The sequence below is a fragment of the Rhinatrema bivittatum genome, unplaced genomic scaffold (genome assembly GCF_901001135.1).
Source record: "Rhinatrema bivittatum unplaced genomic scaffold, aRhiBiv1.1, whole genome shotgun sequence".
NCBI classification, from domain to species: Eukaryota; Metazoa; Chordata; class Amphibia; order Gymnophiona; family Rhinatrematidae; genus Rhinatrema; species Rhinatrema bivittatum.
Genome location: NW_021821428.1, coordinates 55,746 through 71,601, shown reverse-complemented (window position 1 = coordinate 71,601; position 15,856 = coordinate 55,746). Strand labels below are relative to the sequence as shown.

The 15,856-nt window shown below is 41.3% G+C and overlaps 1 protein-coding gene across 1 annotated transcript in view; it reads right to left on the bottom strand.

The window, feature by feature from the left end:
- Positions 1-21: 21 nt before the first annotated feature.
- LOC115082659 (interleukin-31 receptor subunit alpha-like) overlaps positions 22-15,856 on the bottom strand; it is a gene marked incomplete at its 3' end in the record, with an annotated part of 36,919 nt that continues 21,084 nt past the window's right edge. The window contains exons 5-7 of the mRNA XM_029586858.1: positions 15,052-15,200; positions 14,203-14,371; positions 22-82 (exon numbers count right to left, since the gene is read on the bottom strand). Of these exons, the coding sequence (XP_029442718.1) occupies positions 22-82; positions 14,203-14,371; positions 15,052-15,200 (379 nt within the window). The remainder of the gene's footprint in view (positions 83-14,202; positions 14,372-15,051; positions 15,201-15,856) is intronic.

The window sequence follows — 15,856 nt, the reverse complement described above, 5'->3', positions numbered from 1 at the left end:
ACCCTTCCACATAAGACGGACAATCTCTTTCCATCAGGCTGATGACGGATCACTCTCCATAGGTCGACTTTTCTTGACGGTGCTAATAATAAATACAAATATAAAAATAAAGACAGATATAACAGGAAACATGTCATTGCATTTGGGAGACAAGTTTGCTGGCACCAAATGTCTCCGTTTCATGATAACTAATGCTTTGATCTAAGGAAAATTTCTGTTGCCAATTTTTTCAAGCTGCATGGACAGGGCTTCTGGTTTTCTGCAGCAACTCAGAAGTACATGCTGAGGCACGCATTAGAAACTTCTGTGCCATATTTGTATACATTTGAATATAATGATACTGTACAGTACTTTGTTCATGTTTTATTTTTAATAAAGTAGGCAATAGCAGTCTCTGTGGATTCCTACAAACCCAGTGGGTGGGTAATTGCAACCTATGGGATTTGCAGCAATCATGTGCTTAGGAAAATATTCCGCACAGAGAACTGCGCCGGCTTTCTCTGTGGGTAATTCTTCTGTCTGAAACATTGTGCATAGTTTTGAATAACCTAGATTACATATGTTGTATCAGTCTCTACCCTTTTCCTGCCCCCCCAGGACCGTTGGGAAAAAGGACCTGCATTATTGAACAACAGAGATACCTTTATCTGCAGACAGGTTGGGCAGTGTGCAAAGCCACGATCCCCACAGGTAAAACATTTTATCTGCGGAAAGGGCTTTCAATATTGCCCTCAAAATATTCTCCAATCTGTACATTTTAATTTATTTTGTTCTTTTCTCAGTTTTAATCTTTTTTAAATGTTCAATCCTTTTTCTTTCCCCCACTTATTTTTCTCTCTCTCTTTGCTAATCTCTTCTCTTCTCATATCTCACCCCTCCTCACTTAAGCCAGTTTTTCCCCCCTCTCTCGTCTTTTCTTGTCGCCATACCTTTTCCTCAGACTCTCCTCCCCCCTCTCTCCCTTCTAGTGTGTTCTCGTCCTCAAGTCTCATCTTCTATTCCTCCATATTCATGTCTCTTCTATTTCCTCTTCCCATCTTCTCTCCAGTCCTATCCTGGCCTCCCCTCCCCTACACACGCGCACTTTTTTTCAGCTAGTTTCTGTTGCTTTCCTGATTATTTTCTTGTGTCTTGGCAGTGCCATGTGACTCCGTTTATTGTGATCCATGTGGCACCAATAACTTAGAGGTATTGCATGCACTGCACAAGTCATTGGAAATGGAGCCATTGAAAGCTGGATCATGTTAGTAGTCAGAACCAGGCAATGCAGAGGAGAGTTGGGTGATGAAAAGTGCAGAAGCCCTGCTGCAGGACCAGCGAGCAGATAACTACAGGAGCCAGGAGCGGGTGCAGAAATCCCAGATTGGTGGCAAGCAGCAGCCAGGAAATGACAGCTCTATTGACATGGGTGGTGAGAGGAAAGCAGTGGAAGGGGATGGCAGCCCCAGTGACAACAGGCACATTCTCCAGCAGTTGCCCTAGAAACATGACAAACTAGAGCCCTTGACGGTATGCTCTGCATTTAGGATTACCATGAAACGGCTCAAATTTCACGCACTCCAGCAATCTTGCATCCATATCCTGTGAGACTGGATCATGAGCTGGAAGGTAAGATCACTGGGAAAAATGAAGGCATGAGGAAGACCCATTCATTTTCCTATGCATCATTCAACTCTTGCACCCAGATATCACTGATCAACGGGCACAGGGAACTAAATTACATGTACCCTCTCCCAGCCAACAACATTTGCGTAAGAAAGTGACAAAATGTTTAAGGGAAAAAAGCCTGTTTTGCTTTAAAACCAATATAGGGTCATCTTTTAATGGAAAGCTTACCAGAATTTGGCAAACTGAATAAATCCAGTTGGGGATTGTTAGCCTAAATTGCAACAATGCCGCACAATTGCAATTGCATAATAGGTGCCAAAAGAAATGCCTCATTCACTTTTCCTTCACTACTCTCTCCCATTTCTTCTCATCTCTCTCTCAGCATGTTCTTGTCACAACTTGGCAATAAGGTGTGCAGCAGAATTCATCGATTCACAGTAATCTGACATGCGCTGTGATGCAATGCTACTGCTCTGGCTCCTGGAACTGGACTAAGATTGCCTTAGCTGGGGTTTTGAACTGGTGGCTCTGATGACTCAAAAGCAAGGGCTTTACTGAAAGAGTAGATGAGATGGTACACATCCTCTGAGACCATCTGTGGGTGTCCAGGCTGTGTGTACCACTAAGAAGTAAATACATGAACTCAGCAATATGCTATGACCCTGCTAAAAAAAAAAAATGAGCATGTATGCTGCTACTCAGACATAGAGCAGCCCCAGAGGACCATCCTGTAGCAGTGATACCTAAGTCTGCATACAAGAAATTATCTTCTAACAAAAATGTTAAGGAAACCAAACTATGAGCCAGTTGGTTATGTTACGTTTGTTTAGATGGTGCAATTACACATTCTGAAAAAGCTCATGGAAGTGTCCTCAGTTATCTGTCATATATTTCTTTACAATATAAAATTTCTCTTCCCACCTCCCATCCCCGGAGTCATTGTAATGATGCCATCCTGCTTTTTTAAGTAACAAGATGTTCTAGTTTATAACGTTTGTGTTTGCTGAAGAAAATTATTATGAAAGAATGAATCATATCCATTTTAATGTAAAAAAATGTCCTAGAAATTATATTCTCATTTTTCTTGCATTGTTGCCATACATCTCTCCTAAGAAGCCATTTCTGTCATGAGCTCTAACCATTCTTGCCTGGTATTGCTCAAACAGTATCTTGGTTTTTTTAATATCAATCTAGGAGTTCCTAGTAAAGCATATACTGGAATTTAACTAGAGCAGGGATGGGCAATTCCGGTCCTTCAGGATATCCCTAATGAATATGCATGAGAGAGGACTCTGCCTCAGTTGTATGCAAATCTGCAAGGACTCTGCCTCAGTTGTATGCAAATCTATTTCATGTGTACTCATTAGGGATATCCTGAAAACATGACTGGTTTGTGGCCCTCGAGGACCGGAATTGTCCATCCCTCATCTATAGGAACTTAGTACACAAGAATTTGTTAAAAAACGTCAGTCTTAAGGGGGGAAAAACCCCAAAAACTGCATTGGCTAAGACAGGAGTGAGCAAACTGATTAAACCAGAGCCCCCCCACCTCTTCCATTCATGCAACTGGTTGGGGCCCCCCAAGATGGGTTAGTACACACACACACACACACACACACACACACACACACACAAGGGTATTCACCAGGCAGCCACGCTGCCAATCAGTGACTCAAAGCCCCCATTTGTTTCTCTTTAAGTTGCTGAAAGGAATAAGCTCATACATAACACACACAGGCAGACAGAGACAAACATATCTCATACTCAGACAGACACAGTCACCCCATATCCAAACAGACAGACACACAAACCCCACACAGAAAGACAAAGACAACCGACATCCATACACAGAAACCCAACACTTAGACAGATAGAGACAAACATACCAGATCCTGATAGAAAAACAGACACACCATACCCAGACAAATACATGCAGACCCACCCTATCACATACAGAGGCACAGGCCACTCACACATGCCAAAGCATACCAGACAAACTCAGACACACATACAATGGTAAGGACTAGAAAATGTTTCCAAAGACTTAGGTGCAGCCAAACTCTTATAGGTGCTGAGAAAAACTCCATCCTACCCTACCCAACTTTTTTTTTTCTGTTTTCTCTCAATTTTCCTAATTTTCGCTCTCTATTTTCTTATTTTTCTTACTGTGCTCATCTTTTTTATTTTCTCATGTTTTGACTTGGTTATTTAACTTTTTTCACTTTTTGCCTTTATTCTCCCTTCCCCATCGCTTCATTCTCTCTGGCTTCTTTGCCCATTCCCCTCTCCTAGTTCACTACTTCTTTCCCCCAGGATGGGCAATATCTGTGATCTCTCTTTCTGGGCAGGGACCTAGCGGCAGCAGGAACTCCTCCCGGTTGAGGCCTGAGGGATGTGGAACACCATCATGACTTCCCCCATGTCCAATTCTAACGTAGAGTAAGCGGCTCCCCGCCCAGGCCCAGCACAGCAGAAGCAGCTCCTCTCCCCAGCCCACCAAAGGAGATGCATGGCTAAGCCATGGCACGCTTTCAATGAAGACACTGCGTTCTGGCAGCTCCCTTCCTCCTGAACCTGCAGTGCCTCCACAGCAAAGACTTGATGGTGTAGCCAGTTTGAGGTTTTTTCCCTCCCTTCAGGACTGTTCAAGCCCCCCCTAGTTTGTTCAGCCCTGGGTAAGATAAAACTTTTGTTGAATCAGTTCATTATCTAGAAGCTCAGATCTCAAACTTGCCATTGATAACATCAACCCTTACAAAACTGCCAACATCATAAACTCTAAACCAACTTCTTGGTTCACACAAGGTCCAAAGACACTGAAAAGAACAGGCAGAAAACTGGAATGGAATAGGCACAGGTCCAAATTGGAGCTAGACAAATTTGAATGTAGAAAGCACCATACAGTCTACTGTAATGCTATAATGCTACAAAAGGATGTAAAGAAAACCTACTATACCAGAACAATCAAGCAGAGAATTCATTTAGAGCTCTATTTAGAATGATCTGCAAACTCCAGGGTTCCACCCCCCCCCTTCCTCCCTCCCTCTTGACCAAGGCCCACTGTAACAAACCAGCCACATTCTTTGTGGATAAGATTAAATGTATTTGATTAGAACAGCAGACCAACAGAAAGCCTCCCACAAACACAACAACCTTCTCCATAAGACTCACTAACAAACTTAAGCCCACTACAAGTAAATGACATGGACACCTTGCCGACAGGCTTCCAAGTTTTCTACCAGCTGTGAAGACCCCTACCCATCCATCAAGCCAAACTGGAATTATTCCTCTGCATCCAGACCAACATCAGTGCATCTTTATCAGAGGCCCATTTATAAAAATAGTGATAACACCCACCTTGAAGAAACCAAACCTGGACTCCAATGACCCAAACTATTGGCCAGTCTCCAACCTTTTCCTGAGGAAAACTATAGAGAAGGCAATACTAGTCCAACTATTTGTGTATTTGTCTGCCACCAATGCATTAGATCCCTACCAATTTGGCTTCCACCCACAACATAGCACTGAAATTATACAAATTAGCCTAGTCGATAAACTCAGATTCCAACTAGATCAGGGATAATCGGCAGTGCTAGTACTCCTGGATCTCTCAGCTGCATTTGATACAATAGATCACAACCTCCTCATCTACACACTAACTGATCAGAGAGTGACTATCCAGCCTGGTTCACTACCTTTCAAACTAAATGCACCCAATCAGTAGCCCTAGGAACTGCTCTCTGAGATCCACACTCTCTCCCCTGTGGTGTACCACAAGGATCCATCCTCTCACCCATTCTGTTCAACATTTACATGGCCCCTCTCAAAACTCAGCAAACTACCACTACCACATCACATACTACTCCTATGCCAATGACATTCATCTATTAGTACCATTCAGTACAAACCCAGGCCCAAACATTACAAGCCTAAACAATTGCCTTGTATCAATGCCAACTGACTGCAGCAAAACAAACTGAGCCTCTACCCGAAAAAGAGTGAGACATTATGGATTGAGAAGAAAAGCTAACCATACCATACCTAACATATCCTTGAAGGAACCACTCTCACCTCAGCTCCCAAGTGCGGAGCCTAGGCTTTATCCTAGACTCTCAGATTACCACCAAAGTCTAGATTCAAGCAGTATCCAAAGCAACTTTTTTTCACATTCACCAGCTTCGCCACCTACAACCCCTTCCTAGATGACGCCTTTATGATAATCTCTCATATAGACTATTGAAATGCCCTCGATTCTGGACTCCCACACTCTAAACTGCCAACTATAACTTATACAAAATGTTCCCATGCTTACAATAATGAAAACAAATAAATTCAATCCCATCACCCATTCTGAATCCCTAAACTGGTTCCCAACCTATTACTGCACAAAATTTAAACTTCTAGTCTGAGCTTATAAAACACTTAAAGGTATGGCACCAACCTACCTTGAGCAATCTCTCACTACCTATTCTTCCTTTCAGTTCTTTATCCAAGTATGTCTAGTGGTGCATCTCCCAAGGACTATGAGTCTCTTTAAAACTCAAGAAAACCTTCACAGGCTCAGTACCATTGTTATGAAGCTCCCTACTGTTCCATATCAGACTTGTGTCAGATCTCCTATCTTTCAGAAAGCTGGTAAAAAACATGGCTTTTGAATCAGCGTTTGCTACATACCAGTGACACATGCTCTATTATAGAGTTTGGCAGATAACCTTAAAATGCATTACAAAGACTAGAAACAAAATTGTGATACTGGAAAATTCTGTACATAACTACCAACAACTATGTATAATAATCATTAAGATATTTAAAAAAACTCTTCATACAGTCCTCAACTGTTTATAGAACCTTCAATGACTTACACTGTTTTATATTCTGTTTAACATGCCTTGAGCATAAGAATGGTTGGAAAATCCGGCTGGCTCAGGTTAGCTCACACCTCTGACAAGATGGGGATATTATAATGGGTATAATGGAAACAATTTCCAGTGGTACATCAAAAGAGGAGCTGCTTACAGATTTCCTTTTAGGGATATCTTGCTTAGGACTATCAGGATAATCAGGATGTTTAGGCCTCCTTATTACAGAAGTATTCTTTTGTTAGCCAACAAGCTCAAATTTTTTCTTCCCCCCCTCCCCTCCCCCCCCCCCCCCCCACACACAGAAACCAATGGTCATGGGGAGTAGAATAGTTAAGAAAAGAGCACCCATTACAATTGTTATAGGGTCCCAGACAAACACAGAAATGACAGCAGAAAAGAACCAATAGTCCATCCAAGCTGCTCATGCTACCATCTGCTGCACCATGCAGGTTACCCCCATGTATCAGTCAGTGCTGCTTGACGTGCTCTGCTTATGAACTTGGCCGTAGAAGCAGCCCTGTGTTTTTTCATTAATGTCTGTGCATCAGTACCCCAGTCTTTAAAAATGTTATGGCGTGTGTGGGTTGTCTCTAAATCCAAATTCCTCTTTCCTTCCATCCCTCCCCCCCTCCCCCCTTCCTTCAAAGCAGAGAGCGATGTTGCAATTGCATCAAAAACATTAAGGCTTAATGGCTAAAGGCAGTAATCCCACATCTTCTGTTAAGGGTAGTAACTGCTGCTCTGTGCAGGTTATCTTCATGCTTATCAGTTCCCCAGATTGCCAAATTTGGGGCCCTTGTTGGTTGCTGTCTGATCCAATTCCCCTTTTCCCCTGCCATTGAAGCAGAGAGCAATGTTGGAGTTGCATCAAAAGTATCAAGGCTTACTGGTTAAGGGTAGTAACCGCTGCACCAGCAAGTTATCCCCATGCACGCTTTCTTTGTTTCCTTTAGGATTTAGCCATAGAAGCAGTCCTGTGCTTCTTCCCTTATGTCTGCATATCAGTATCCCAGACCTTGGAAGTTGGGGCCCCTCGGCTGTCATCTGAATCCAATTCCTCTTTTCCCCCTGCCGTCTAAGCGGGGAGCAATATTGCAGTTGATTTAAAAGCCTCAAAGCATATTGGTTAAGGGTAGTAATCTCCATGCCTTCTGCTAAGGGTATTAACTGCCATACCAGCAAGTTCCCCCCCCCCCCCCCCCCCCCGCATGCTTTTCTTATTTCCATCCTTTAGCCTGTAGAGATCCACAGTGTTTATCCCCTACTCCTTTGAATTTTTTGACTGTTTTCTTCTTCACCACCTCCTCCAGAAGGGCATTCTAGGCCTCCACCACCTTCTCCATGAAGAAATATTTCCTGACATTGGTTCTGAGTCATCACCCCTGGAGTTTCATTTCGTGAACCCTAGTTCTATTGTTTTCATTCCAATGGAAAAGGTTCAAAGTCCATACATCAAAGAACCCTTTTAGGTATCTGAATATCTGTATCATATCTCCCCTGCACCTCCTCTCTTCCAGGGTATACATATTCAGATGCTTCAGCCTCTCTTCATGGTCTTCCGATACAGACTCCACACCATTTTCATCTCCCTTCTCTGGACCACCTCTATTCTATCTCTATCCTTTTTGAGATACGGGCTCCAGAACTGAACACAATACTCCAGGTGAGGCCTCACCAAGGACTTGAACAAGGGCATCATCACCTCCATTTTCTTACTGGTTAGTTCTCTCTCTGTGCAGCACAACATTCTTCTGGCTTTTGCTATTGCCTTGTCACATTGCTTTGCAATCTTCAGATCCACAGACACTATCACCCTAAGATCCCTCTCTTGGTCCGTGCACATCAGTCTTTCACCCACCATCACATACAGCTCTTTTGGATTACCACATCCCAGAAGCATGACTCTGGGTTGCCTACATCTAGACAGGCCAAACCACCAGCTTACTAACTGAAGGGAAGGGTTAGGTGCTGCACAGTCCAGCAGAGCCTCCCAGCAGCCACTGACTAAATGGAGATTAGCAGAACTCCCCCACAGGGCAACTGACTCACAGATGGAAGAGTGGTTCTATGCAGACCACCAATGAACCTCTAGCCAGGGGTCAACAATCCAACTGAACAGCTTTGTGTGTTCTTTTGCCTCTTCCTTTTGGTCCTCTATCCTATGAAATGCCTAGGACAGTTTATTTCCTGCAGAGATTTTCAGTTATAAAAGGCTCTTGACAAGCTTACCTTTAACACCTGAGTCCTTCTTTACAGGTTCCTTAGAGCATTGCTTTTTCACCTATTTATTCCTATCCCACTACTTTTCACTAGTAGCTACAGCTTCTATTACAATTGCAGTTGTTTCTCCTCTGACTACTGGGCTTCCAGAAACTTAACAGCTGTGTTGGACACTTGTCTGTGCAGCTATTCTGACATCCACAGTGATTTCTAATAAAGGTTATTTGGTATTCAAGAATTGAGTTATCTAGTATTTGAAGCTGGAAAAGTAAAAACGTTTAAGTAACTGTTCAGCAATTCAAGAAAAGGCTTATAATTTGTGAGAATAGTACAGTTTTACATGTGACATTTTATTTAAATTGTTAATGAGCTGTTGTGATGCAAAATTATACAAAGCAGATAACTAGTAGTAAATTTTGCACATAGTAAAATTACATGCAAAAGTTGTTTCACAGAATATTTCTCACAAAAAAAAAAAGCTAGACCTTAATGTGGTGCAATTATTTTTTGTGATATTTTGTCTAGCAAAACTGCATGCAATTTTTTGACCAGGCTCATTTGCATAGGTAGAAAAATAGCATACAATAAACAAATAGTGCACACAGAAAAGTATACTTTAGTACATGAACCTCAGAGGGAAATGGAAGGTTAGAAGGTAGCAACAGGGTTGAAAAATGGAATAATGTAGAAGTGTGAAAGGCAGAGAAAGAGAAATAAGACATGAAGGATATAGGTAAAGAATTTAAAGCATGCTAATGGAGGGAAAAGGCAAAGAAAAAAGATGAAGAAAAGTGAAATAGACAAAAAAAATCAATGGTGGCGAGATGGTGAGAGAGAAAGTTGTAGAAAATGGAAGAGATGCAGAATGCAGGTAGAATAAAAAGAACTAGGAAAAGGAATCAGATGAGCACAGACATGATGAAAGTAGGGGAAAGATGACAAATCTGACAAGACAAAAAAGTTCAGATAATAGGGGAAAACAAGTATCAAACGTATATTCTCACTGCAAATACACGTGTGGGAGTGGCATTCTGTAACCCTCCAGTCACATCCAGTTCCTGTCTGCCTGTTGTAGCCATGGATCTCTGTGCCATTGCCAACTGTGTAGAGTCCTGTGCCCTCTATTCCCCATTGTAAGTTGTCCCACTGGAGCACCTCATGTCTATCCCAGGACTGTGGAGTGCCCGACATTGTGACATCGCTGCTGTATCCTATCTTCTGTTGAATAATAGTTCTGATCTAATCAGTTTATTACAAGCTCTGTCACAACAAAATTAGAGGACCAAGAAGTTTCAAAATTGAGATGTGAGCATAGGACACTATAAGGCTTTAACCCCCCTCTTTGCATGGTAGTAAGGACACATTTAAAAATTGTCTCTACTTCTCCCTCCTTTATTAGCACATCGAAGGAGAATCTACCTTTAGCTAGATGTACATTTTTTTTCAGGTGACCACTTCAGATATCAAGGAAGCTGTAAATTCCTCATACTCTTCAGGGTGTATGTTAGACCTCTGTTCATTCCAGCAGATATGTAATTTAAAGCAGACCTTTGCAGATTGTATTCAAAGATTGTTAATTCATCTTTCCCAGCAGCGTTATTGCCAAGTTAATTGAAAAAATGCCATTATTCGCCCAGTTTTTTTTAAAAGTGTGTCTGGATTCCTCTGAGCCAGGTAACTATGGACCTCTCTCTCAAACCTACCTTCTTTAAGTAAAGTTATAGGAAAGTGTGAACTTAGGCAGCTAAACAGCTTTGTTGACGAAAAAAACTTCCTGGATACTCATCAGTGTGGGGTTTAGACCAAATCAAGTACCAAGGCCCTAAAAACTACAGCTGTGGGTAGATTTCTATGTGAAGTAGATATGGGAAGAGCTACCATCATGGTGGGGTTTTTTTAAGACATATCATCCACCGTTGATACACTTAGGAGTGAATTTTCAAAGGAGTCACTTGCATAAAAGTAGCAATTTTCAAAAGCCCTTTTACGCACAAATCCTTTTGAAAACAATCTCTTCAATCATCAGATTCTGCTCAGTAGTTTTGGGGCAATTGGGGTAGGGGGAACTGTACTAATTTGATTTAAATAATTTTTAATTTCTCATACTTTGCAAGTCAGATGGAAAGATCACTTTTCCTCAGTGAAAAGAATTGCCACTGGAATTCCACAAGGTTCAGCACTGTTTGCTATGTTATTTAATCTCTATTTGGTCCTGCCTAGGAAATTTAGTTCCTATGCAAGTTTTATGCTGATGATATATAGCTTTATCTCCCCATAAGTACTTCCATCCAAGGTGCATTAAATACATTGAAAACTTGCTTGCACTCTGTTGAAATTTGGATGTCTATCAATGGTCTTGTTTTAAATCTGGGTATAATTGAAGTTCTGTAAGTCAGTCGATCTCCAGCTCATGAGAACGTTTGTAATTTACAAATCTGTTTTAAAACCCTTTAAGCTTCAGTTACTAAGGTATCTCAGATATATATATTATGCTGAGATTATTTTAGATCAGTGGTGCAAACCCTTGTTTTATCCAGCCTCAATTACTTTAATAGTATCTATTAAGAGTTACCTAAAAATTACAAAGTTTTACAAGTTGCTCAGAATTCTGTGGCTTGCTTATCACTGGTTGTAGAAGGGAACATAGAACCCCATAAATTGATTGATCTGTACTGGCTTCCTATTCATTTGCATACAGAATTCAAGTTTCTCACTTTCTTCTTGCAAGGCTTTGGTATCTCCACTAGATGGCCCTAGATTTGTGGTGTTGGAAAAGAGTTTTTTGGGGTTTTTTATCTTTTGGGTTTTGGAAGGAAGTTTTGCCCACCCTTCCTGCCCAGGAGAAGAGAGAGAGGATTTTCCCTGCTGTGCTTGGTGTTAGGATGTTCAACCCAAAAGATCAAATGTAACATCAGAGAGGGGAGTTGAGAGTGTACAAAGAGTCCATCTGCAGACCACCACTACAATTTCTACCCCAGGAAAAGAGAATGTCTGTGACCTCGGGTATTTTTTTCTTACTGTGGAAAGAGAAACCCATTACTGACCAGGGGAAAACTACCCTACTAGGAAGTCTTACTTTCAAAACCTGAGAGGAGAGTTTATCCTAGTAACATCTTCCCTGAGGGACACTTTTCCAGAAAAAGTGGGATTGAGACTGTGAACAAATTATGGATGTAACAGTAGGAAGATATGTTTGGTGCCAGATGATAACGACTGAAGACTTGTCACAATCCATTTTGGGGTTTTTTTAACACCTCACTCAAGTGTCCAGTGTGATTACTGGCACAAGGACAGAGAGAGACATCGAGTATACCCAGAGAGGTTTGCCCCCTCTCTCTCTCCAAGATGCCTTGAGGCCTGGAGGTTTAGTCTCTTCCCCCCCCCCCACCTCCACCCCCCCCCCCCCAGAGGCTGTACAGACTGTGTGACTGCATGCAAGGACTTAGCCCCAGGACTGAGTGTGACCCCTGCCTTCTCAGGACTGAGTGTGACCCCTGCCTTCTCAGACACTATCCAAACAAATTTATATTAACTTGGTATACTCCAGCTTCCTCGTTATGTTCTACTAAAAGACTGCAACTTGTGATTCCTTTTTTTTTTTTTTTTTTAAAGATTATCGGCTACAATCAACACAGGCCTGTGCCTTTTTGATTGCTGTCCTCAAATGTGGAATGACCTACCAATGGATCTCAGGTATAAGAGAGATATATTACAGTTTATAAAGCAATTGAAAACCTTTTTATTTCTTGAAGCTTTTGGCACTTTATTTGAAACAGTTTCTCGGTTTTTATTCTTATAGAAATATGATGGCAGAAAGACCATATGGCCTATCTAATCTGTTTATCCCTAAAATCCCTACCACTCTTCTCAGAGATCCCCTGACCTTGGTTCCATGCTTTCTTGAATTCAGATTATGTCTGTTTCCACCACTTCCATTGGATGACTGTTCTACATATCCACCACCCTTTCTATAAAGAAAATTTTCCTTAGATTATTCCTCAGTCTACCTCCTTTCACTCTCATCCCATGACCCCTCGTTGCAGAGTCTCTTTTCCATTGAAAGAGGCTTGCCTCCTCTGCATTCATACCTTGGAGATATATAAATATCTCTATCATATCGCCCCTGTCTTGCCTTTCCTCTAGGGTATACATGTTTACATCTTTAAGTCTATTCCCATATGCTTCACAATGAAGACCACTGACCATTTCAGTAGCCACTTTCCAGATTGACTACATCCAGTTTATATCTTTTTGAAGTTGCAGTCTCCAGATTTCTACACAGTATTCCAAATGAGGTCTCACCAGGAACTTATACAACAGCAATATCACCACATTTTTCTGCTGACCAATCTCCTCCCTATGCACCTACCTAAGTATCTTTATGGCTTTTGTTCTCTTCTTCTCCATCTGTTTGGCCACTTTAAGCTCATCAGATATGATCACCCCCAGATCCTGCTCTTGATTTGTGCATAAAATAATTTCACTGCTTATGCTGTACTGCTTGCTTGGGCTTTTGCAGGCCAATTGCTTGACTCTGCAGTTTTTAGTATTACATCTTAGCTGCCAGACTCTAGGCCATTCCTCAAGATTTGCTAGATCCCTCCTCATATTTGACACCTTCCTGGACATCTATCCTGTTGCAGATTTTGATATCATCTGCAAAAAGGCAAACGTTTTCCGATAGTCCTTCCACAATATCACTTACAAAACTTTTCAAAAGAATCAGTCCAAGGACAATCCCTGTGGCACAGCACTAATAATGCCCTCTTTCCTAACAAAAAGGTTAGTTGCCCTTACAATATTCTTCAGTTTTGGTCACTGCTCTTCTACTTCCCCTAGATTTTCCCATTCATCTAACAACTCTTTGAAGTACTCTGCTATTTTAACAAAGTTAAGGCCAGATGTACTGAGCAATTTTCCCATAGACATGAAATGGGAAAAACCATTTAGTGCATCAGCTGTTTAAGTTTTCCTGAAGTCTAGCATCCTCATCTTAGAATGAACCATCACCATCTGTGCTCTAATTCTGAACCCCAGATCATCCACTATGACCTCGGAAACACTGTCCCTGTTGGCAAGCAGCAGGTCCAGTATTGCTTCCTCCTGTGTGAGTTCCCGTACAATTTGACTGAACTATTATTCTCCTTGCAGAGAGTTCAGGATCTCCCTGCTTCTAGAAGCTATTGCAGCTAGGATTTCCCAGTCATTTTGAAATCACCTAGCTATAGCATCTCCTCTTTCATAGCAGCTTTATGAATATCCTCCATTAAATTTGTCTCCATTTCTTCTGCATGCGAAGGTGGTCTGTACATCACACAGCTATAAACGGATTTTCACCTTAAACTGTAATTTTGAAGCCTATATGAAGCCAGTGATCAACCCATCTGTTCTTTGAGCTCCCTGCATTCAGCATGTAGTGTGATTTCCTCTGTTTTACTTCCATTGACTCATCTAATCTGATATCAAAAAGTGCCAGATGTGCCCCACAGTAGGTCATAAAACATTAGCATGCCTTGCTCTTCAGTTCTTCCTGTCTTCTCTGCACTCCACTCACTCCAGAAGATTTGACCATCAGTACAAATGCACTGCATGGCGACAGCATAGGTCGTAAAATTCAGCAGCCCTGTGAGATTATACGCCATTCTTTTTTCTTGTCCCATATAGATATCATTAAGTAGAATCTGAAAGGACAAAAATTCAAGCAGGAAATGTTTTAAGTTAAAAGAAAGAAACCTAGCCACATATATTTGACATCTCAAAGGATTTCAGAAAACAAATCAGTTGCATGTTGAAATGAAATATGCTTACAGAAATCCATCCAATGACAATGCCTGTGAGTCTAGGCCAGCTATGTGGAATACCATATTTTTGGTGTGTAATAGTAATATGAATTTTCACACATACACACACATACGCACAATGGATTTTGACACTTCTTTCCTTATATATGATCCTGTAGCAGCTATCCTATGATAGTCAACTACGAAAATTAATTTGTTAGACATTTTGGAATAAGAGTGATAAGAACAAGAGAGATTTTATAAATGCTCGTTGAAACATATTGGACTGAATGATTTTCTTTTTAAATACAATAAACCAGAAAGGTGGTCATTTGTTAAACAGAAATGGTGACTGGCCCTTAAGTGCAGGGCAATTTGCCACCAGGCTATAGATAACTTCCAAAATAAATAGTTGCATCACTAGTTACAGACATGCAGCTATATATCAGGTACAATCCTGTTGTATTCTGTTAATGCTTTCAAAGAGTGTATTATTTAAAATCAGAAATATAATATTCTAGGATCGATGTTATATATACAGCAACATAAGACTAAATATAAAGTAGTCTAAACTTGCATACCCATGTACTATTGGCCACTCTGTACTGAAGATTGCATTTCACGGAGAGTGAATAAGGCACTAGTAGGGGTCTCTTCCAGATTACTGTAAGCATTTGTTTCATTCCTTGAAGGGGTTCCACTGAAACCAATTCCGGTGGTGCCGTTTTCACTGAAATTAACCAAAATGAAAATTAATACCTTTGAAGATTTTACACACACATATACATGTGTGAGAATGGCCGAGCAAAGCTTCTGGGCTGGAGCAGTAAACCACATTAACTCCAGCCTTTTCTAATGCAATATTCACTTTTATTCATATAATCAACAACATAATAGTGGTCTGCCTACCTTACACACAGGGTTATAGACTGTCTTCCCTCTGGACAGTGTACATTTAATCCCTTCTGGTTTGGTCAGAATAGATTTACAGGAGCTGCCTCTCCTGGAGAGGTAGGGGCCTCCTGATTCCAGCTGGGCTTACCCTCTTATCCTGCCCCAGGTGGTCCTGCCCTCAGGGCCCCACCCACAGAGCTCTCTCCCTCTGAAGGATTTAAGGTAGACCAGGCATCCCGCCTGATCCTGCACACATAAAAAGGGGAAACCAGGATCACTCTGTCACAACATGATATATAGATATATACGCAGAACAGTAGATTCATAGTTCTGAGCTTTGGTAAAAAGGGTTTCATATTTAAATACTTAGAATAAGATAGAACTTTTTCCATTCTAGCAAACTCAGAATTGAGCTAATTCTGGTACAACCTGAAGCTTTGGGTAGCACAAAACTAATACTCCTAGGATTAGAAATCCTAAAACAACTTTATG